The following is a 24382-nucleotide window of genomic DNA, read 5'->3' on the forward strand; positions in this document are numbered from 1 at the left end:
AGTAAATGATGGCAGAATTTTAATTTTTGAGTGAACTATCACTTTAAATTGACATAGAATCTTAAAAATGTGGCTTTAATGGTGCGGAAGCGGAAGGAGCAGCGGCCAAAGACATATATATATATATATATATATATATATATATATATATATATATATATATATATAGTAAAAGTTTACATAGACCAACAAATACAAAAATCAAACAAGCAATATATTGGCTTTCAGAACTTTACTTGTCTGCCATAATAATGTAATTTCTTTGAGTGGCTTTTCATTAATTTGATTCATTACATTTAATGCAATTAATGTGTTTAAATGTGTTTTCAAAAAATATAGAGCCCTACTTTCCTATATACCGTATGAAAGTTCTCTTTTTTTTGATAAGTATCACAACATAAGCAGGTTTTTTTCATGCAGGAAAAGGGCTGGTTGGGTTTGTGGGTATTTTGAAAAAAAAAAAAAGAAAAAAAAAGCTTTGTAGTTTGATAGGCAGGATATGTTTCAATAAACGCCTGCCAAAATTGTGCCATTGTATCTGAACTTCCTTCCATCTAATAATTAAATACAACAGAGCAAAGATCATAAATGATAAATAAATGCAACTTGAGCAAAGATCATTGCAGACGGAGGAGAAGATACAAGGCAAACAATAAGACAACGGAAATGGGTGGCTCGCCACAAAATGAAAGAATAAGAAGAGAAACAAAAGCATGGATACAGCGTGCAACACCAGTGCTAGCCAAGCACACAGACACGACCACACACACACACACACGTACACACACAAAACACACAGACTCACATCTACTCTTACCTTCAGGATATAAGACATCCTCTAAAGAAGCAGAAAATGGAGAGAGAATGAAGATGTGTATGAGAATAAAAGAACAGCCTGATAGGAATATGATGGAAAGATCTGAGAGGTGAACATTCATTGTTGCAGAGAAACAGAAGATTTCACATGCATTTCATAAGTCAAAGAACTCCTTCATGAGTCGCTAACACCCTTGGCACAATCTTGTAGAGATGCAATGCACATCAGAGCGAAGTTTATGTGTGCTTTGGGTAGAGTTATCTAATATGCAGCTCAAAAGGACCACTAAACATTCCACTTAAATCTGAGATAACACCTCCACCACAACTTGTGGTAAAGAGAATGAAGCTGACTAAAAACTTACAGTCAGACCAGCTATGTATACATCGGTTTCCTGTTAGGACCACCAAGAATGCACAGAGGTAAATTACGCTCCCACTCAAGATCTCTTATGACTATTTTCCAGACAGCATACCTCTTTATAGCCCAGCGCAGCAGAGGGCTTGAGGGGTGGCGCTGGTCTCAGGCAGCTTAAAGACCAGGGCTTGGTGATCTTGGGGGGTTCAAGAGGACCTCGGTTAGCCACAGGAGTACCGAAACCGTGCAAGTGGTGGGATGACGTACCAGTCATGGTTGAAGGCTTACCATCAACACTCTGCAAAACAGACAGAAAATAACAATTCACCTGTAGGAGTGCATCACTGAGACTGATGGAAAAGGGGCAAAAAATGGTGACAATGGGTTCTTATTACCCTCACTATTGTTCCTACTGGACTTCCTTCCTTGGTGTAAGCATGAAGATGTTCTAACCACTCCAGCTGCTCCTGTAAACTACTGCAGAACACCATGGTGCGATCTATTGTTCCACCTTAAAAAAACAACCAAAACATCAACTGCCAAAGGGAAGATACAATGGGAACAAGGTATAGAGGGTATGCATAGACGTCACTTTCCCACTGAAAACGCGCTCCCTCAGCTGGACTGAGTGGCAAAAGAACCCGCTGCGTAACTGGATTAATTGGAGAAACGGCGAAAACGCAAGTAAAACTAACGAATTACCCTCAAGGTTGGACTCGAAAGTGTTTCTTACAACTTGTCAAATAAACCTAATCCATGGATATTGACATGCAGCCAGGAGTCGTGTTTCCTGGCATTTATATGTGCCTGATTTGACGCCGGGGAAATCCATAAAGCAAATCTGCCTGTGAATATTTTATATAACTACAATATAGGTAGGTTTAAATCTGCTTAATCACTTATATCAATGTTATATCGTCATATTGTCCAGCCCTAAAACTTTTATAGTATAGTTTTTGACAGTGTTGTTTATTTAAAAACACCCAATTATGCATAATATAAGATGGAAAATATTTAATTCATGAGTCGTCAACATAATATATAACAATACAATATATAAAGGTATGATTTTACCTCAAAATCCAACAATTCGACACAAAATGATAACTGCAAATCCTAACGGTCCTAACGGTCGACGGTGACGTCACGTGCATACATTGCTCTATACCCCCCCGGTTTCACAGACAAGGGATAAGCTAGTCCTAGACTAAAATACACGTTTGAGCTGTTTTAACTGAAAGTAACTTGTACTGACACTTCTTAAAATATGTCAGAGCCATTGTTTTGTCTCAAGATGCACACCAGTAATGTTTTTTTTTCTAGTGAACATTTATAAAAAAAGGTACGTAAATGCCCTGATTGAACTAAGGCCTAATCCTGGCTTAGGCTAAATTTTGTTTAGAAATTTCCAATTAAAGAAACAGCTTTGTGCAAGCACAAACCAAACATACACTTTTGTTCAAAAGTCTCATATGCTTGCTAAATTTATTTAATCAAAAATACAGTAAAACAGTAGTAGCCTACTGCAAAATATTTTTACAAAAACAGTTTTCAAGACTAAAATATTTTAAAATATAATTTATTCATTTAATGGCAATGCTGATTGGTGCTTATTTATTATTATTATTATTATTATTATTGAAAACAGTTGTGCTGCCTAATATTTTTGTGGAGGTCGAAAAGAATAGCATTTACTTTAAATAAAAATCTTTTGTATTATATGGCTACATTCACACTGTCAGATTTTGGGATTGACAACCTCATTTACTTACAGGTAAGAGTCTCGAAATGTCCCGTTCACACATCAACTTGCAGTAGCATCTCGAATAACATCTGTATGAATGTGCAATGGGAGCCAAGCCCATATTCTCTTATCAGTAACCATAGCAACAATGACCAAAGTAATATTAAAGCTGGCGACATCCATAAAAATGAAAAGTCAAGTCATCTTAATTTTCATTTATATAGCGCTTTTCACAATACACATCGTTTCAAAGCAGCTTCAGTGATAACAGGAACATTATTATCGAGCTAAAGTTGGTTTTTCATTGAATCACTTCCGTTGTAAAAACTGTTAATTATTACTTTAGGGGCCGCTTAAATTACACCTTTCCTACATCCTAAGCCTTATCACTTTTGATATGACAATAGTCCAATTGAGTTGAGTTCAGTTGAGTTCATCCATCAAATCTTCATTAACTGACAGCAGCTTTTATATCTGTGTGGAGAACGGAGCACATATAACACAAAACTGACGGGAGCAGCTCCGGTGGAGATACCGTCAGACGACACACAGCTCATATCTAAGTTACTGAAGCAACTGTGCAGTGCAGAGCGGCTCCTTCGCACTATGTGACGTGACAGACAACTAGTTGTTCAGTCCGATTCCATTAACGAAGTGTGCGTTCACACCTGAAAATTTGTGTGAACGTAAACCGTATTAAGGACTCAAAATCAGGACTGACAACCGTATGCTGCTGTGTGAATGTGGTTTATATGCATTTACTTTTGATCAATTTAATACATCCTTGTTGTATTAAATTCTTAAAAAAAAAAAAAAAATCTTCAAATTCCTTGTTTTGTGCTCCACAGGGGAACGTTTGAAAGGACATGAAGACGAGCAAATGGTGACAATACGTATTTTTGGGTGAACTACTTCTATAATAAATCACCTGCACATGCTCTTGTTAGATTAAACTATAGATTACTTGTTAAACTACATTGTTGCCTGCGGTTATAAAAACGCAGCTATAAAAAGCAGCTATAATAACCGCTGAATGCACCTCTCAAAAAAGACACCCCACTAAACTATGTTTACATGGACTGAAACAAACCTGTGATCTCAAAGGCATAATGGCCTGTGTCCGCATCTTCTAGATGTTTGGTTACAGTGGTTCCTGTCAGTGGCAGACGCCCCTATGAGACGAGAGTGTGACACAAATGAGAGCACTGCGCTTGACTTTTCATAAATAACAGATGCTTGATTATGTATCTGGATAAAAATAAGAACAGGAAAAAGAACAAAAAAACTCACCTGGTAAATGAAACCACTCATTCTCGGGCTGGCAGACAGCATGACTAACACATTGGGAAACAGCATGAAGTATCGCTCTTCTTTTTCCTAGAGGGAAAAAAAAAAAATGCACATTATATTACATTCAGAACTTCTGCACAAATTACATTAATTACCACTAATTAAAACTATCACATTGTTCATGGCACAGATGTAGGTGAATGGCATTACAGCACCTTTACAGCAAACAAACACAAACATCAAATGTCTCTATGTTACACACGATTTTGGATTGGTGAACTGCTTTTTTTTTGTGCTACATTGATTACTTCACGATCAACAAATATCGTACCTTGTTTCTAGCAAACCAAGATAAATTTCAGCTAAGCAAAAGAGAAAAAAAGAGAAAGGGAATACATTGAACAGAATTGGAGGGAATTCATTTCTAATGACTTTAGTAAGTAAAATACTTTCATCGTCCTACTACTATTTTTCCTTCAGCTAAGCCCTCCTGATGTTATCAGTGGCCTCTACCAGACCCCCTTCAAACGCTACACTGTTTCCATTAACTAGAATCAGAGTGGGTTGAGGTTCAAGTTAATAGCGCATTCAGTGACCACAGATGCAAACCTTTGCAAGGGGATTTGAGCTGTTGACACAAACATTTTCCATTCATTAGCTAAACAAACTGACATAAACCAAAATATGGGTGTAGATCTGGCCATTATGTTTAAAAGGCCCTGATCAGCACTTCTATTCAAAACAGCCTTGTTTTGCAGAACATTTCAATTAATCTTTATAAAATAAATCACTCCAGCCACTCCAGTTTATTTCGACATTGTGCCAACATGAACACTTAACGTGCATTTTGCACAAAATAAAAAGTGACATAAACCACACTGCTGTGAAAGCAACAGGTTTCGATGCCAGACTGTTACTTCCTAGTTCTCACCCACTTTCTCACCTCATTTGAGCTGCTCTGCATGTGGACCTGTGACATGTAGACCACCTGACCCAGTGACTTAATGCTGTCTCCCTCCCAGCCCCGCACTGGCTCCGACAAGATCTGCAACTCTAGGTTTTTTCTTTTTCGCAGATCTTGACACTGAGTCTGGAATACACAAACAGATCAAGTCAGTGAAACAAGAATTAATGGGATACCTTTAATGTTTTGCATTTCATAGTATGAGTAGAAATGTAAATAGAATGTAATAAATGTAATAAAAAATGTAATAGAAAATAATAGAAAAGAAGACTGATTCACACCAAGTCTAAAATTAGTTACCTTCTGCACTTAAATAACACTAAAGTATAAAATGTTGACATAATGTTCATAATTTTCTGAAAAATGTCTCAATAAATGAATGAGAGAATAGAATAGAATAGAATAGAATAGAATAGAATAGAATAGAATAGAATAGAATAGAATAGAATAGAATAGAATAGAATCCAGAATACACAACAGTTCAAAAGTTTGGGATCAATAAGATTTTTTTTTTTTGAAAGACAACTCTTTTTTTTTATCTAAACAATAATACAGTGATACAGAAAAGTCAGTAATATTGCGAAATATTAAATATTAAAAATAACCGTTTTCTATTTTAATAGTCTTCGGTGTTACACAAATCATTCTAATGTACTGATTTGGCTCAAGAAACATTTCTTATAAATGCTGAAAACAGTTGCAACATTATACATTACATGCATTAAATGCATTACATTTATAATGTAATGCATTCTTGCTGAATACAAGTATTAATTCTTTTTTTTTTTTTTTAGATTTTTAAATTACTAAACAGTAGCGCATGTATAAAATATTGTTTTAGTTTTTAAATGGCAAATGATTTTTAGTGTCTAATGTACAAGTATATTCAAAAACTGAACGTTTTATTCCACAATAACTTGGAACATTAAAAAATATATGATCTTAAATGGTCATTTTGGAGTAGGCGGTCACTTCTCCACATTTCAAGGCGATGCATTACGTTCATGTTCCTAACTGATGCTGTATCATCAAAGCCACTTACAATAAAGTACGCAAATCATCTCACCAGCAATTAGGTAACTGAGAAAATATAGGTAAAGTGGGAAAGACCAAATCTACATGACACCTCCACTAGTGAGATATAAACTATGAACATGGGACTCTCCCTTACCTGTCAGAAAAAAAAAAAAAAAAAAAAAAAAAAAAACCATGAAACTGTTCCACAGAACTCAACGAGTAAAGAAATCACCTACTACTATAATTTTCTATGCCAAGACGTCTGACCTGAAAGGCCATATCTAAGGAATGACTCATCTTCCCTCAGTCTTTCTTTTTTCATCTTATAGAGACACTCATGTAAACTTTAACCTTTACATTTCATGTAACAGCAACACCTCTTACAACCTGTAAAGTGAACCTGCTGTGCGGTTTAGACATGAGGGTAAGAGGGAATTAGAGAGAAAAGACTCAAATGTTTTGCACCATGACAGGAAACTGCTCACATTGGTCAAAACCATAAGAAGTCAAAAGTCAAAATGGCTTTGGTTGCCACACAAACACTAAGATTAAAAGTCAAATATGACAGAGAACTGTGACATACCACTAGATTTTTAAAAGCAACTGTTGCTTTGAGAATGTCACTGTAATCTGGATGCGCCTCCTACAAGAAAAAAAGAGAGAATCTGTAAATATTATATTACAACTTGAAAACTTGAAAATGAAAATGCTCAAAGCCATCCATGACCTTAGCAGCTTGCCGTTACCTCCACATGTCGCTCAAGTTCCTGCAGGAGGGTGGGATACTTGTCGAGCCTCATGAAGGGTTTGCTCAGGCTGGTGGTCAGGGTCAGAATACCAGGAGCACTGGCACCCTGACTCTCCATGAACTTGTCCAACTCCTCACTGGAAAACAGTGTTTTTATTTATTTATTTGAATCTGATTTATTTGCCCTTTCTAGAGAATTATGATCAGCACAACTGTGGCATCAATGTCGAAAACAGTCTGCCCCTTTATTTGAATAACTGGACAATTTATTAATTGCTCAAAACTCAATTATTACATATAAATATACACTACAGTTCAAACGTTTAGGGTCAGAAAGATTTTGTTTAAAGATATTAATATTTTTATTCAGCAAGGATGTATTAAATTGATAAAAAAAAAAGTGACAGTAAAGACATGTATAATATTACAAAAGATATCAATTGCAAATAAATGCTGATTTTTAAACTTCCTATTCAAATAATCCTGAAAAACATGATCATAGTTTCCACAAAAATATTAAGCAACACAACTGATTTCAGCATTGATGATAATAAGAAATGTTTAGAATGATTTCTGAAGGATCATGTGACACTGAAGACTGGAGTAGGCTACTGATGCTGAAAGTTGAAATCACAACAATAAACTATAGCAACATGTCAAAATATTATCATTATTACGTTTTTTTGATAAAATAAATGCAGCCTTGGTCAACAAACTTTTTAAAAAAAAATACAGCTAAGTGAATTCAAGCGTGGTACCGTGATAGGTTGCCATTTGTTTAATAAGTCCATTCGTGAAATTTCCTCACTACTAAATATTCCACGGTCAACTGTTAGTGGTATTATAACAAATTGGAAGCAATTGGGAACAACAGCAACTCAGCCATGAAGTGGTTGGCCCCGTAAAATCAGAGCGGGGTCAGCACATGCTGAGGCAGAATCAATAGCTACAGACCTCCAAACTTTGTGTGGCCTTCAGATTAGCTCAAGAACAGTGAGTAGAGAGCTTCATGGAATGGGTTTCCATGGCCGAGCAGCTGCACCCAAGCCTTACATCACCAAGTGCAATGCAAAGCGTCGGATGCAGTGGTGTGAAGCACGCCGCCACTGGACTCTAGAGCAGTGGAGAAGTGTTCTCTGGAGTAACGAACCACGCTTCTCTGTCAATCAAGCCAAATCGTCCATTTAGGTAAGGAGGCTTATCTCTCAGGTTGACGCGCGAGCTGGCTTGCTTTGATTTCGGTAATTACATCTAGAAAGTTAAAAGCATTAATGGCATCTATAAAAGAGGTATCTAAAAGCGAAACAAAAGTTATTGCCTCGACCGGCGACAGTGGGGAGGACTCACAATTTTAATTTATATTTTTATATATATATATATATATATATATATATTATATATATATATATATATATATATATATATATATATATATATATTATTATATTATATATATATATATATACTGTAAATTTAAAAAAAGGTTTAATCAATCTGCAATCATTTCAACTATGCATTCTCATATAAACAATCACAAATGTTATGGGGAAGGTGACAATGGGTTTGAAGAAAAAACATCACATGATGCTAAATTGTGATAAAATAAAATTAGACTAAAGATGAATCATCTGAACACATGCCTTGAGTACATGATCGAACAATGGAAAATGCTGCAACAATGCTGCTGTGATATGCAAGTGAGCAAACAATCAAAAGTGTGTCTTCTGCCTCCATCAGCATAACCACAGCTATAGATATCCTGTTCGTTTAGTGCTATTTCCTGTGTGTATGAGGCATGCCTTTTCACTCTCTCCTTCTGTCGTGGAGCATTCTGAGGTGGAAGGAGAAAACTGACAGAAACCTTATTGTAGTTCATCATACAGGAAGTGTGTAAAATGTGGCTCAGACATTTATGAATACCTGTGAAGTTTACAAGTACAAACCAAAGAAAAAAAAAATACCTTGAAATGGAAATGGGGCAAGAGTGTTATATGTAAAGACACAAGGGAGATTTGCTTGTTTAGTCACTCAGCTCAATGTGACATTGGAGAATCAAAGCCTTGTGGTGACACCTGGTGGTTCATCTTTATACTTCAGAAAACACAATGGCAGTGTAATTTCTGTGCCACTAGCATGAAACAAACAGAAATATTTTGTAAGCGTCACAGAGCCACAGTTTTACAACTTTTGGGGAGTCAACCTATAAATGGCACATTAATTTGGGATAGGAGGAAGTATTTATATTAATATGACTCTAAAAAGAATTTCTAAATTACCACTTTAAACCCCTAACATTGAAAATAATGTGATGATATTTTCCATAGTTGATCAACACATAAAGCACATAAAATATGACAGGAACAAGAACAAACCTCATTAGTCCTTGTGCATCATTGTGTTTGAGCTTCCTTTTACCATATTTGATGTGCTCTGTATGTGCATTGATCGGTTTATATGTGAATAAAAGCATAAATTAAAAGGGGTTTTCCTTAATCTTTTGACATTTAAAAAGTCTTTGTACCATTAAAACATCCAATAAAATGTCCAATTTTTTTATTTTTATTTTTAACTAAGCTCCAAAACCCCATAGTGGAATCTGTAAAGTCACATGGGCAAATACATTTGGATATGACTGCTTCTAGATCAGCAGTTTCCAAATTTTTTAGTGGCGTAGCCCCTGAGCCATTTAACATCTTTTTGCATACGGCCTCTCTTCCACTTACGCCTGTTTCACACTGGATGCGCAAGCAGTGCTTAGGCAGCGCAGAAGCTGTCCGTATGCAAAGGGGGAGCAGCATGCCCATTGTGCTTTCACACTGGCAGCGTTTGTCACGCACAGCTGAACCGCGGCTTGTGTACTGCAAATACAGTAGAGTATCATCCATTCTGTAACATTTTCCAGTGATCTCCTCTGAGCTCTGTCTGCCATGTGCTTTGATTTATGATGGGGAGCATGCTCTGCTGCGATGCAAACGTGTTCCCCTCTGTCCCACACACATATGCATAGAACATGCTGTATATACAGTGGGTACGGAAAGTATTCAGACCCTTTAAATTTTTCACTCTTTGTTATATTGCAGCCATTTGCTAAAATCATTTAAGTTCATTTTTTTCCTCATTAATGTACACACAGCCCCCCATACTGACAGAAAAACACTGAATTGTTAACATTTTTGCAAGTTTATTAAAAAAGAAAAACTGAAATATCACATGGTCCTAAGTATTCAGACCCTTTGCTCAGTATTTAGTAGAAGCACCCTTTTGATCTATTACAGCCATGAGTCTTTTTGGGAAAGATGCAACAAGTTTGGGGGTCCTCTGCCATTACTCCTTGCAGATCCTCTCCAGTTCTGTCAGGTTGGATGGTAAACATTGGTGGACAGCCATTTTTAGGTCTCTCCAGAGATGCTCAATTGGGTTTAAGTCAGGGCTCTGGCTGGGCCATTCAAGAACAGTCACGGAGTTGTTGTGAAGCCACTCCTTCGTTACTTTAGCTATGTGCTTAGGGTCATTGTCTTGTTGGAAGGTAAACCTCCGGCCCAGTCTGAGGTCCTGAGCACTCTGGAGAAGGTTTTCATCCAGGATATCCCTGTACTTGGCCACATTCATCTTTCCCTCGATTGTAACCAGTCGTCCTGTCCCTGCAGCTGAAAAACACCCCCACAGCATGATGCTGCCACCACCATGCTTCACTGTTGGGACTGTATTGGACAGGTGATGAGCAGTGCCTGGTTTTCTCCACACATACCGCTTAGAATTTAGGCCAAAAAGTTCTATCTTGGTCTCATCAGACCAGAGAATCTTATTTCTCACCATCTTGGAGTCCTTCATGCGGGCTTTCATGTGTCTTGCACTGAGGAGAGGCTTCCGTTGGGCCACTCTGCCATAAAGCCCCGACTGGTGGAGGGCTGCAGTGATGGATGACTTTCTACAACTTTCACCCATCTCCCGACTCCGATCTCTGGAGCTCAGCCACAGTGATCTTTGGGTTCTTCTTTACCTCTCTCACCAAGGCTCTTCTCCCCCGATAGTTCAGTTTGGCCGGACGGCCAGCTCTAGGAAGGGTTGTGGTCGTCCCAAACATCTTCCATTTAAGGATTATGGAGGCCACTATGCTCTTAGGAACCTTAAGTGCAGCAGAAATTTTTTTGTAACCATGGCCAGATCTGTGCCTTGCCACAATTCTGTCTCTGAGCTCTTCAGGCATTTCCTTTGACCTCATGATTCTCATTTGCTCTGACATGCACTGTGAGCTTTAAGGTCTTATATAGACAGGTGTGTGACTTTCCTAATCAAGTCCAATCAGTATAATCAAACACAGCTGGACTCAAATGAAGGTGTGAACCATCTCAAGGATGATCAGAAGAAATGGACAGAACCTGAGTTAAATATATGAGTGTCACAGCAAAGGGTCTGAAAACTTAGGACCATGTGATTTCAGTTTTTCTTTTTTTAACAAATCCACAAAAATGTCAACAATTCTGTGTTTTTCTGTCAATATGGGGTGCTGTGTGTACATTAATGAGGAAAAAAAACTTGATTTTAGCAAATGGCTGCAATATAACAGATTGAAAAATTTAAGGGGGTCTGAATACTTTCCGTACCCACTGTAGGTAGTTTATAAGATAAAAGTAGTCTTAAAGTTAATATGCTTGTAGTTTTAATCATTTAAACAGGGCTTTGAAGTTTGGGCAAAAACTCCTGGCAGTGATGTGTTGTATTTTATTTAATTTTTTTCACAATGCTGAATGTCATATAGTGACTGTGAAACACACTGTGGCGACCAGGGGGGGCGAGAGCCGTGAGGGAACGGCGCGAGGCCGGTGACGCAAGTGATAACAAGCATCACCTGGGAGGCGCACCGGCCTCGCGCCGTTCCCTCACGGCTCTCGCCCGCCCTGGTCGCCACACACACATTTCACATGATTTTATGGTGAAATTTGTTATTTTTCATGTTAATCAGGTAAATTGTGATCAAGAACAAATCACTGTGACTTTAATTCAGCATAAGCGTCTGCTCCTGCGATGCGCTGCCGCCTCTGTGTGCAGTGTGACTGCTCTAATCTGTTAACATGGGTGCTGAAAAAAATATGCTTTGCTTACGTGTGCGGTGTGAAACCAGCCTTAGACTGCAGTCACACCTTTTGCATTAAAGGCACAATATGTAAATTAAAATATGTAGATTAAAATATCCAAAAACCACTAGAACAGTGTTATATATTTTGTTGACCTGTGTATTTTATAAACACATTATAATCAAACGCTTCCAAGAATGTTTAAATCCAGAGAAATAAGCAATTTTAACCAGGACGTGTCCATGCGTCGCTTATCAATAACATCATACCCGCGTTACCCTCGGTTTCCGGTTATAATTTGTAGAAACCATGGAAACACCAAAGACACTTTAATATATTATGTTTCATTAGACAGGTGAGCAACTGTTTGGATACATTCATCGACAGAAAAATAATTATGTTAAATAGCTCAACACAGTAAGTTTTATTGTTCAATTATCGTTTTCTTGATTTACAGCGAGTACCATGCTTCACCATGACTAACATCAATCTAGCTTACTGCAGTGTGCAACCAGTGTCTCATAGTAGCCGCCGAGTGAACACAGAGAGTAGCACTATAACAACTTTCAACACACAAATGTATCTAATATGATAAAACAGTGCTGCTTTACGGCGACTGCGGCATAATAAAAGCTCCACTGCTTGAGACATGTGTCATGCTCGTCTCTCATTAGCAATCACTCCAGCGACCTCGTTTCTGCTCGCACAGCACTCAGCCCTGCTCTGTTTTATACTACATTAACGTTAATTATCTCCTCCGTGAACATGAGTCCCATCCTGATTCTTTTCCACCGGCTGTAGACGTGAAGAAACATCTCCCAAGATTACGTGAAATCAACGTGTCATCAAGCTACGTCTTTGTTTTGAAAGAGCGACCTCTAGCAGCAAAAGATTTATATATTGTAGCTTTAAGGTATAATATTTTCCAGTGCATTTTTTACCTTTATAAAAAAAATTATGCTTTAAATAAAAAAATATTAAATAGAGAAAAACGCAATGATGGTAAAAACTAAGTGATACTTTTAAATATTAAACTAAAACCACCAGTAGGTGGTAGTAAGTCATTGTCTTGATGACTTAATTTGAGTTTATTTTACAATGTAACTTTTGAAGCTTTAAAGTTTTGGTGTAATAGACTTTCAAGGAAGGGAATGAAATCTCTCAGGTTTAATTAAAAATATCTGTGTTTCAAAGAAGACAAAAGTAAATGAAAGTCTTATGCAGTTTGGTTTGACATGAGGGTGAGTAAATGACAGAATTTTAATTGGGTTAACTAACCCTTTAACATCTTAAAAAAAAAAAAAAAAACCTGATGACAACTATGAGTCACTGAGTAGACACTGACCTGTGATCAGTCAGCACACACACTGCTGAGGGATGGCTGGAGCAGTAGGACAAGTACAGTGTTCTGATCTGACACATCAGGTTCAGGTAACAGCCGCCAATGCGTTGCTGGCCCTCTGGCATCCTACAAGGCAAAAATACATAGATCAGCCCTGATAATTGCTTTCATACACACATTATACATTAACTTTTACTTAATGTCAAATACCTCAGGTTTTGAAATGGTATAGTATAAATGTGGACACATTGCAAATACAAGACACAAAGCCACCACCAGATGGTGCTGTATCATCCAAAAGTATGACTTTAATAGAGAATCATTTGAGTCATCAATATGCTCTATAAAGACTCAAATTCAGCTCTTACTTGGAGCACTCCTCTAAGGCAAGACACAGTCCCTGTTGGAAAGTGAGGATGTCCTCTAAATTCCCATTCAGACTGGAGCAGTCCGCACTAGCGAGCCTACAGAGAGAGAAGACAACAGAGACATTGTGTGCATGGGTTTTCATTGACTGACCCAGTTCCCTAAAATGTCAATCGGCTTTGATATCAAAGGGTCCCTGATGCCATGGTGATGATTGTGTTTTCCTCTTACTTGTCGCTGGTCTGCAGAGGCCGCAGATAGCAGCTAAGTACCGCCTGCAGTTCTTTGACAAACTCTCTTTCATGCTCCAAGATGTCTTGCACTACCTAAAAAAAAAAAAAACACATTCAAATGAGAACTTAAAATTTATTCACATGTCCACTTGGCATTTGTTTATGCATTTAAAAGAACTCACCACATTGTAATAATTCTTAGTCAGCTGAGGAACGTCAAATCCTTTTACCGATTTCGGTGATATTGGTTTCTCTGGGGAAAAATAGAGGGAAACCTTAATAAGAATGTCAGTGTTTTGTTCAATTATGCTTGCTAGGACAAATTCTAACAATGCTAAGATGTAAGAGAATATCTTGGATTGCCCACTCACCACATGGCTTGACCTCTCGGACATAGTTGCTAGGGAACCAGCCGGTTTTGCCATTAAGGGTTCCCTCCCACCATCCACCTTCCTCCTGGCGTGTGACATGGATCAGCTCACCCTTGCTGAAAGACAGCTCGTCCTCATTGTTCTGCTTGAAATTGAAGCGTGCCTTTACCACCAGCTGCCCCCCGCCTCCATTCTCCGACATTTCCTGGACACAACAGCAACAGGTGAAAAATTTCAGTATGCAGTAAACTGGGAAACAAACTATTCATTAATATAAGATTTTTATTAATGGCTTACAAAACTATACATACTCACACTTATGGGGATGTAACAATATATTGATATATTGCGATTAAGGGTGTGACGAGACACTTAGCTCACGAGACGAGATTGGGCTCACGAGATGAAATTAGACAGCCATTTGTAGTGATGTCCTAAACCATAGTGGATGTTACCGAGAGCATTCATTAAATCCCACAATGCACTGCAATAACGAGCGTACAACCGAAGTAAACTAAATCGCTAGATAATATCCATAACGCGCATCGAATGAATTAGTGATTTGTGATAGTGAACAATATAGTGATGGGCCGATGTCAAAACACCACTTCGGAGCTTTACGTATCGGATCAGTGATTCGGAGCATCAAAGTCACGTGATTTCAGCAGTTTAGCCGTTTAATAGGAGATCCGAATCACTGATTCGATTGGTAAAGCTCAGAAGCAGTGTTTTGAAATCTGCCCATAACTATATTGTTGAAAAGTCGTTATTTTGTTTTTTGGTGCACAAAAAGTATTCTCGTCGCTTTATAATATTAAGGTAGAACCACTGAACTCAAATGAACTGTTTTAAATATCTTTTTAGTACCTTTAAGGATCTTGAGAGTTACAATTGCTGTTTGTAGAGGACTCACTGAGCCATCGGATTTAATCAAAATATCTTGATTTGTGTTCCGAAGATGAACAAAGGTCATCGCGTTTATCCTCATTAACTTTGAACATCGCGAAGTCTTAACCCTCACACCCAATTCTTTTTCATTTACTTATTATATTCGTCTTTTTTGACAGAACGCACTGAAAGCCACCTAAAACCTAACTTTACACCTGCAACACACTCAAAACCTACACCTGAAACACACCTAAAACCTACCTGAAACACTCAAAACCTACTATTACACTTAAAAAACCTTTCAATCGGAAACCTACATACAACTAATAGGGTTTCCAGGGCGACAAGGGAAAGGGGAGTCACCATCAGAGGTGCCCAAACTTGGTCCTGGAGGCCCACTGTCCTGCAGAGTTTAGCTCCAACTTGCCTCAACACACCTGCCTAGAAGTTGCTAGCCTATAGTAAGACCTTGATTAGCTGGTTCAGGTGTGTTTAATTAGGGTTGGAGCTAAACTCTTCAGGACAGTGGCCCTCCAGGAGCAGGATTGGACACCCCTGCCATAGATATACATATCATTCATGTCATGGGATGAACGAACGACTCAGATCAGCAGGTGAGGTAAACTAACTGCTAAGCTGAACCGACAGACCCAGTGAAGCAATGAATTAATCATTTCTGTTCCTCATTATTTGGCATTGCAGTTTTTTTTTTTTATTATTATAAATGTGATAAACGTCAAGTAAGTTGATGTTTTGGGAATTTTTTTATGAACGAGATTCAAAGATCAGAGTCATTAAAATAATCTGAACTTCCCATCATGGGCGTGCCTTGAGATGGTCACATGGATGTGGGCGGAGTTGGATGTCCACTGCAGGCTGCAGTGAGCCCTACTTGCCAGAGGATGGTGCCCACAGCTGAATCATCCATCCACTTCCCAATGTGGTTACAGCGTAATATCATAAAGGTATAAATTCATTTTTACTTGATTATTAAAATGTTTACTTAAGGTTTATTCATGCTAGTTTACATGACAGAGCTCAAAATAAAAAAAATTATCACTACTGGACCTGCCAGTTTGCTCAGTTTCAAATGATTATTAAACAGCAAGCACAAACTATGTAAAAGCGACAGCTCTTCTGGCGCACTCAGTGTCCAAAATTCACGTTTTTGTTCACTCTTTCAGGTGGACTGTATTAGTGGACTAATGTAGAGAATAGTGAAGGAGGGTATAGGATGTGATTTCGAATATAGCATGGATCTAACACATGGCAGATACATATTTCTGCACAGAGCTGTGTTTTAATTCTGTTTTTTATTTTCTTGTACAGCACTTTGGCTTCAACATCTGTTGTTTCATGCTTTATAAATCAATGAAGCAACAAATGTGCTTTATAAATCAAACTAAACTAAAATAATGTCTCAAGTCAACAAACAGTAGAGAAAGAAAATGCATGTTCAGTATTAGTATACTACAGTATCAGTATACTGGATCCATGCATTGTGTCTTTAAGTGACAGCAGCCTTATAAACCAGATGCTGCCTGTGCTTTTAAAGTTAATCAAACAACAAAAAACAAAAAGAAAATCACTTACTGCTCTTAATTGAAATTATACAAAATATAAAATATATATATAAAAAACAAAATACTGTCTTTAGGTTGTTTTCACAATATTTAACATATTCACTGTGAAAATAAATTAATGATTACAAATTTCAATGTTAGGTGTGATTATTTTTGATTAATTACAGAAACTTGTAAAATTACTTAATTTTTTTTTTTAAGCGATTGACAGCTCTATAAATAAAACTATTTAGGTATTCGGTGGTAAAATTGTTATTATTCATTTTATTAATTTATTATTGGGTTATGAGGTTAGAACAATACTGTTATAATAGAGCAGTGAATCTAAACAACTCATTAAAATTATTTCCTAGACGTAATGCAAAATGGACTTTAATTGGTCATCTTATTGGGGTTATTTGCATACTATTGTTCCTAAATAATTTGATGTGTTTCTTTGCAATATAGTAGAAGTGACCCCAATAAGCTCACCCAAATCTAGAATTTCTTACAGTTTTCTTACAGATATCTGAATATGAAATGAATTTAAAGAATATTCTGTCATCTATGTTATGTTCATGTCAATAACTGAAAAAATTTAAATACATTAATTACAAATAAAATATCTTTTCCTTGTTATAAAAGACCAACTGTTATCAGCATTAATGGCACTGTATAGATACTTACCACTGCTTTTGACTGCCTCCGTAAGGACCTGCTGGACTTCAAGGTGGGAACAGCTTGTGAAGGGGCTGACAGGCTAGGAGGAGAGGCACTGGACTGTGGACATGATCTATTAGGGGTACAATCTGGATACAGGGAAAAAACAAAAAGAATGTTTTTAGAAGAGACAGGGAATAAAGTTTAGAACAACAGAAGTCTGTGACTGATAGCATGTTTCACATGGAGAGGAGAGAGCAGTACATCTGTGGGTGGTCACTGGATTATAGGTCTACTGATATGGATATACAGAAAGTTCATACATATCAGTTCAGCATGGCCTGTTACACTTATAACACTAGGAACATGAGTGAATGACATGCATAAAATATGAAGTAGCTTTGGCAAATATTGCCACCTTTCATTTTTCATAAAGTGTGACATTGAAATGACTTCAAGCCGTATGATTTAATGTCTCACCATATTATGGTGTATGATTTATTGTCACATCATATTATGTCATGAGGTGTCCAAATTTACCCACAGTTTACAAACATACACTACTGTTTAAAAGTTTGGGGTTGTTAAGATTTTTTTTTTGAGAAATTTAAGGGTTAGTTCACCCAAAAATGAAATTTTTGTCATCAAGTACTCACCCTCATGTCGTTCTACACCCATAAGACCTTCATTCATCTTCAGAACACAAATTAAGATATTTTTGATGAAATACAGGGGTATCTGATCCACACATAGGCAGCAAAGTCATTGTACCTTTTGACATCCAGAAAGGCAGTTAAAAAGTGGTTCAACCTTAATGTTACGAAGCGACAAGAATACTTTTTGTGTGCAAAAAAAAAACAAAAATACGGACTTTATTCAACAATTTGAACCATTGTCATACGTAGTGAACTTAGTGCAGGCTTCCTCGTTTACGTCCGAATGCCAACTCAGTATTGGCCAAAGCTGAAAAATGTGAGCAGCACGTCGCATGCATGTGATGCTGAGACAGGATCTGGCCAATAATGAGCCGGCATTCTGACGTAAACAAGGAAGCCTGCACTGAGTTCACTACATATGACAATGGTTCAAATTGACAAATTGCCTATGTGTGGATCAGATACCCTCGGATTTCATCAAAAATATCTTAGTTTGTGTTCCGAAGATGAACGAAGGCCTTATAACTGTGGAACGACATGAGGGTGATTAATTAATGACAGAATTTTCATTTTTGGGTGAATTAACTTTTTAATACTTTTAAGCAAGGATGCCTTAAAGGAATCAAAAGTGTCAGTAAAGACAGTTATAATATTACAAAAGATTTCTAATTCAAATAAATGCTGTTCTTTTGAAGTTTCTATTCATAAAAGAATCCTGAAAAAAGTTTCAGTTTCCTCATATTAAGCACAACTTGATACTGATAGTTGATAATGTTGATTTCAACACTGACAATGATGAGAAATGTTTTTTTTTCTTCTGAAGGATAGTGTGACATTGAAGAATGGCATCATGGAGTTATTTTAAATTGTAATAATATTTCACAAATAAATGCAGCCTTGATGAACATCAAGAGACTTTTGAAAGCTAGTGTATGTTTAAACTTATAAAAACAACATGACTGTCAGCCCAAAATTTCATTAGCCAAAAATTGTGCAAAGTTCATTGCAACTGATAGAACCTTTCCAGCTTGGATAATCTGACAAAAATATAAAATATGTATTGTTTTTTAAAAACATTTTTTTGCATTAAATCCAGGACATGTCAAAAGGTCTGTAAGACCCTCTAAATGTAGTCCAAAGTCAGGCCAGGTCACTCTGTCATCTTTAAACATCCAATCAGAGCACTCACTCACCCATACATAATTCTGTCATCTCTGTCAAGTTAAACCATCAATAGTCCAACGCTCAATGCACTTGCATATGGGTCACAACAAACAGACATGCACTTTCCAGTGTATGATGACAACTATCAAAGACAAATCAAAACCTACAGACATAATGTGTGTTCCAGTATACCCAAAGCAAGGCCTGAAGAAAAAAAAAAAAAAAAAAAAAAATGCATCTTCATGCCAAATGTTTGCACATATTAATTTGCTATGAGCAATATGTCTTTCATAAATAGAGGAAGATTAGGGATGAGGAGGCATGCAGTTTGCAGCGACAGAAGCAAACAGTCAGGTGCTCCGTTTGCTGCACTCTGGGTCCTGACAGATCTCCAGCGCTGCAGGGGCCTCTGGGACTCTTCACTGACTCACACGTCGCTGTTCACGCCCGCTCCATCTACAAAATAAAAGCTCAGCACGTCTGCTGGATTTCACGGCAGGCTCTTTCCGAACACCCACTGCGTACAAACAGTGTTTGTGAACCTGCTCCAAGCGTTCCACAGCCAACACAACAGAGAATACAGATAAAGCCAGGCCAGGGAACATCTTCTCTATGCCTTCAACGCACTTCAGAGTGAAACCCTCGCTGTTTCATCATAGAGATCATTTTAACACAAATCCAGTCAAATCAATCTGCCCCCATTAGTGAGTCATTCCTAAGAACTAACACATCTCTTTAATCTTACTTTAATAGAGTGTTTGCAAAGCTATTTGCAAATATTTAAAGTTGGGTCTTGTGTAAACAGGATTACATTTTAATATTCTATTAATAAAAAGTTATTTGGAATGATAAACAAGCCATTGGATAACTAGGGATATTTACTCTAATGAAAATTCTTGAAACTTATTTGCTGTAACATTCATCCAACCATGAATGACTTTTCGTGTAATAAAAAAGTGGATTTTTGAAGAATATTCTGGTCACTCTTTTTCCATAAAATAAAAATGAATGTGCATTGGGGTGGTCATGCCACAAACATGAGAAACAATGGCATTTGGCCTCATTAATGTGGATGGCACATTTTAGTAGTCGGTTCAATTTTTGTAGGCATTGGCATATATATTACCATTCAAAAGATTGAGGTCATTAAAGGATTAGTTCACAAAGAATTAATGTTTGTCTTTCTTTCTTCAGTTGAAAAGAAATTAAGGTTTTTGAAGAAAACTTTCCAGGATCACAAGCATTTGTGGTTAAAAAGTATATAAATTATTATTATTTATTTTTTTAGAAAAGTGCAGGCTTCCTTGTTTACGTCCGAATGCCAACTCAGTATTGGCCAAAGCTGAAAAATGTGAGCTGCACGACGCATGCATGTGATGCTGACACAGGATCTGGCCAATAATGAGCCGGCATTCTGTTGTAAACAAGGAAGCCTGCACTGACTTCACTACGTATGACAACGGTTCAAATTGTCATATTGCCTATGTGTGGATCAGATACCCTTGGATTTCATCAAATATATCTTAATTTGTGTTCCGAAGATGAACAAAGGTCTTATAAGTGTGGAACGACATGAGGGTGAGTAATTAATGACAGAATTTTCATTTTTGGGTGAATTACCTTTTTAATACTTTTCAGCAAGGATGCATTAAAGCAGGGATGGACAACTCCGGTCCTGGAGGGCCAGTGTCCTTTAGAGTTTATCTCCATCCCTGATAAAAACTCACTTGCCTATAACTTTCTACTAATCCTAAAGATCTTGATTAGCTGGTTCAGGTGTGTTTGATTAGGGTTGGAGCTAAACTCTGCTAGACACTGGCCCTCCAGGACCGGAGTTGTCCATCCCTGCATTAAAGGAATCAAAAGTGTCAGTAAAGACAGTTATAATATTACAAAAGATTTCTAATTCAAATTTCTTAATATATTATATACTTTTTAACCATAAATGCTCATCTTGCACTAGCTCTGCGATTCGCCATGCATTATGTAATCACGTCAAATTTTTTCCTCCAACTTCAAAATTGTCCGACATCGTTGTTTTACCTTGTTTTGTAAAAAGAGTTTGACTTAGCCTTTGCACGTTCACTTTGTAGACACTGGATCGCCCACGTCACGTGACCTTTCCAACGTGATTATGTAATGCGTGGCGCATCGCAAAGCTAGTTTAAGACGAGCATGTGTTTTTTTTTTTAGAAAATGACCGATCATTTCGCTAGATAAGACCCTTATTCCTCAGCTGGGATCATGTAGAGTCCTTTGAAGCTGCAAATTTGGACCTTCAACCAGTTGGTAACAGTTGAAGTCCACTATACAGACAAAAATCCTTGAATGTTTTCCCTCAAAAACCTTAATTTCTTTTCTACTGAAGAAAGAAAGAAAGAAAGAAAGAAAGAAAGAAAGAAAGAAAGAAAGAAAGAAAGAAAGAAAGAAAGAAAGAAAGAAAGAAAGAAAGAAAGAAAGAAAAAAAAGAAAGAAAGAAAGAAAGAAAGAAAGAAAAACATCTTGGGTGACATGGGGGTGAGTAAATTATCGGGAAATTTTAATTTTAATAGGGAACTAATCCTTTAAAAAAAAATTGAAAGAAATGAATACCTTTATTCAGTACAGATGCAAAAACTTATCAAATATGAATGTAAAGATATTTATAATGGTATAATCTCTCTCTCTTATTCATTATATAATATATATATATATATATATTATAATTTTTTTTTTTTGGGGTGGGAAGGGGGGTGAATTATGCCTTTAAAGATCCTGTCTGTAAAACTTGGACTTGAGGAACACTTGCACAATTACAAGGAGCACACACTCTCCTTTAAAGGCAACAGCCACAGGGAACAGTGAGAAACATATGACAAGGAAGCAAAAACTGAGAATAACTACGCCTCATGAATTCCGCATGCTTATGCAGATACAGTCAGCCGCCCGGACAGGCCTTTCAAAAAGCAACTGACTGTTGACTCCAGCAGTTGAGAGCAGCTGCAGCTGAAAAGACACAAATGCGGGCACAACCCCAGACAAATCACCTCTTGACATTCACAGAGCAAATACAAGAGGTTAGTCATCCTCATCCTGAGAAAAATGAGATTTATATCTCATGTTTACTGCTCTTTTCAACTGATTGACATGGCGTACTGTGCATTTCTCAAAGATAAACTTGCAGGGGCATGTGATGTGATATCTATCACAATCATATTCACATACTTCTAAAAATGAACTTGAACTGATGATGGATTTAAAATGTTTACTGAACCCCGTTAGAATCAAATCATTATATCTACTTTAAAAAACAACAAAAACAAAAGCTGCTGATGCTAGTGGGATGAAGGAAGACAGTTGTTGCAACAGGTCCTAAGGGAACATGCAACAGGAAAGATATGGCTCATTTCCACTAGCAACATAACATGACTATTACGGAGTGCCTGCGATCCTGCTTATAAACAGAGACATTCTTGGTAGTTTATAAGTGACCAGCAGGAGCTAATTTTCTAAAAATGTCTTTAACACAAGGCTTGCACACTATTCCGTCTGTTAGACTGTCTGCTCTGCCTCGCAAAACCCTCATAAGTGTTAACACGACTATCATTTAAGGCGGAAGAAGAAACTCACCAATGAGAAGACAAAGCTGATTCCTACAGAACTCAAGAAGAGAAAAGACAATAAGAAAAGAACACACGTGCATAACATTATAAATTACCTTGAGTGGCGATGTTTATTGCTGAGAGTGTTGACAGAACCTTGTTGAAGTTCTCCCCAGTATATAAGCTCTCTGGATCAAATCCCTAAGAGAAAGAGACAAGTCAAAGACAAGAAAAACCGTCCAATGACAGTGCCAGAAGAAGCAGCAGCAGAAGTAGGTCAAAAATCAGAGGAGAAGCGGGTTTTATCTACACAGAAATAACTAGGGGTGTATATTGAACATTTAATCAGGATACGATCTGACATTGATTCTCTTAGCCAGCAATATGATATTTACCGATACCTCAAAAAAATGTTATGATATGATACGATAAAGATTTGATTACATTCAGGGGCCTGCAATTGATATATTGATATTACAATATATTCTATGCCCATTTTACACAACCAGTTATATATACATTTGTTACACATTGCATCAGTGTATCATATCGTTAGTCATTTGATTGATGCATCAAACCATATGAATGTATCGCTTCACCAATCTCAATGGTTATGCTAATCATCTTTAGTGTGACCCACATTTTTAGATGTAGATGCTGGTTTGGTGTTCGGTCTACAAGCCCCGCCAGTCACTGGGTACAGACAGCTATCCCCTTTCTTGCTAAGGGTATGGTTTCACATGTTAAATAAAACATTATAGCGTTTTACACAGCAATGCAAGAAGTGCCTGTCCTTGTATTTGCATCAAGATGAACAGTTAAGCAACTTCAGCAGCAGTCAGTTCAGTTTATAGATTGTACTTTACCATTTGCTTTAGAACTGGTCAACTGTAGTTTGCATTTCTCTCTCATCAATAATTTAAAATGGCTCATATCAAGCTAAAGATACTTCTCGTTTTCAGTTCCTTTAAATGCAGAAGTGAAAGTTATGTGCCTGGCTTGTTTGTCCAGTCACACGACTTGCATCAACTATATGCCCATTGGGCCTTTGAAAGAGCATGAAACTGGAGCTTTCTTCAAAACAGATATGACGATATAAGCAAACACGATAACAATATACATAAAATGATCAAAACATACATTTTTCATGAAAAATAAATAGTCCTTGTGATCTTCATAAAGTAACTGAAGACCTATGAAAAATTTGATAAATCAGGCCACATGTACAAGTGACATGAGGGCTTAAAGGAGGGTCAGTTCCTGAGTGAAAATGAATCATTAAAAGTTGTTCAAACGAATCATCTGTTAATGAATTGGACTACACTGCCGCTGAGTTTTTGTTTTTGCGTGCAGTTCTCGAGGAAAGTACAAGTCAGTATAAGAAAAAAATGTGCATTCTTTTCATCATCAAATTCAGACTGCAAAATTACAACACTAGCATAACTGCGACAGAAACAACTCAAAAATTAATTGCGATTAACATATCTCTACCACTTTTTTCCATGTTAACTGGTATAAACGCCCCTTTCCCAGCTACTCTCTCCCTC

General features: G+C 37.2%; 1 protein-coding gene across 2 annotated transcripts in view; it reads right to left on the reverse strand.

Moving 5' to 3' along the window:
• Window positions 1-24382, reverse strand: part of arhgef6 (Rac/Cdc42 guanine nucleotide exchange factor (GEF) 6) — a 38662-nt gene that overhangs the window by 8533 nt on the left and 5747 nt on the right. The window contains exons 1-16 of one of the 2 annotated variants that reach the window (XM_067386784.1): window positions 23476-23510; window positions 22952-23036; window positions 17462-17583; window positions 14325-14529; window positions 14136-14206; window positions 13952-14046; window positions 13723-13818; window positions 13358-13480; window positions 6936-7074; window positions 6773-6832; window positions 5152-5298; window positions 4209-4295; window positions 4009-4090; window positions 1570-1685; window positions 1293-1472; window positions 818-838 (exon numbers count right to left, since the gene is read on the reverse strand). In XM_067386784.1, the coding sequence (XP_067242885.1) occupies window positions 818-838; window positions 1293-1472; window positions 1570-1685; window positions 4009-4090; window positions 4209-4295; window positions 5152-5298; window positions 6773-6832; window positions 6936-7074; window positions 13358-13480; window positions 13723-13818; window positions 13952-14046; window positions 14136-14206; window positions 14325-14526 (1419 nt within the window). In that variant the 5' untranslated portion in view covers window positions 14527-14529; window positions 17462-17583; window positions 22952-23036; window positions 23476-23510. Of the gene's footprint in view, window positions 1-817; window positions 839-1292; window positions 1473-1569; window positions 1686-4008; window positions 4091-4208; window positions 4296-5151; window positions 5299-6772; window positions 6833-6935; window positions 7075-13357; window positions 13481-13722; window positions 13819-13951; window positions 14047-14135; window positions 14207-14324; window positions 14530-17461; window positions 17584-22951; window positions 23037-23475; window positions 23511-24382 lie in introns of those variants that run through there. The other variant, XM_067386776.1, reaches the window with a different exon arrangement.

This window comes from Chanodichthys erythropterus, chromosome 1, assembly GCF_024489055.1.
Source record: "Chanodichthys erythropterus isolate Z2021 chromosome 1, ASM2448905v1, whole genome shotgun sequence".
NCBI classification, from domain to species: domain Eukaryota; kingdom Metazoa; phylum Chordata; class Actinopteri; order Cypriniformes; family Xenocyprididae; genus Chanodichthys; species Chanodichthys erythropterus.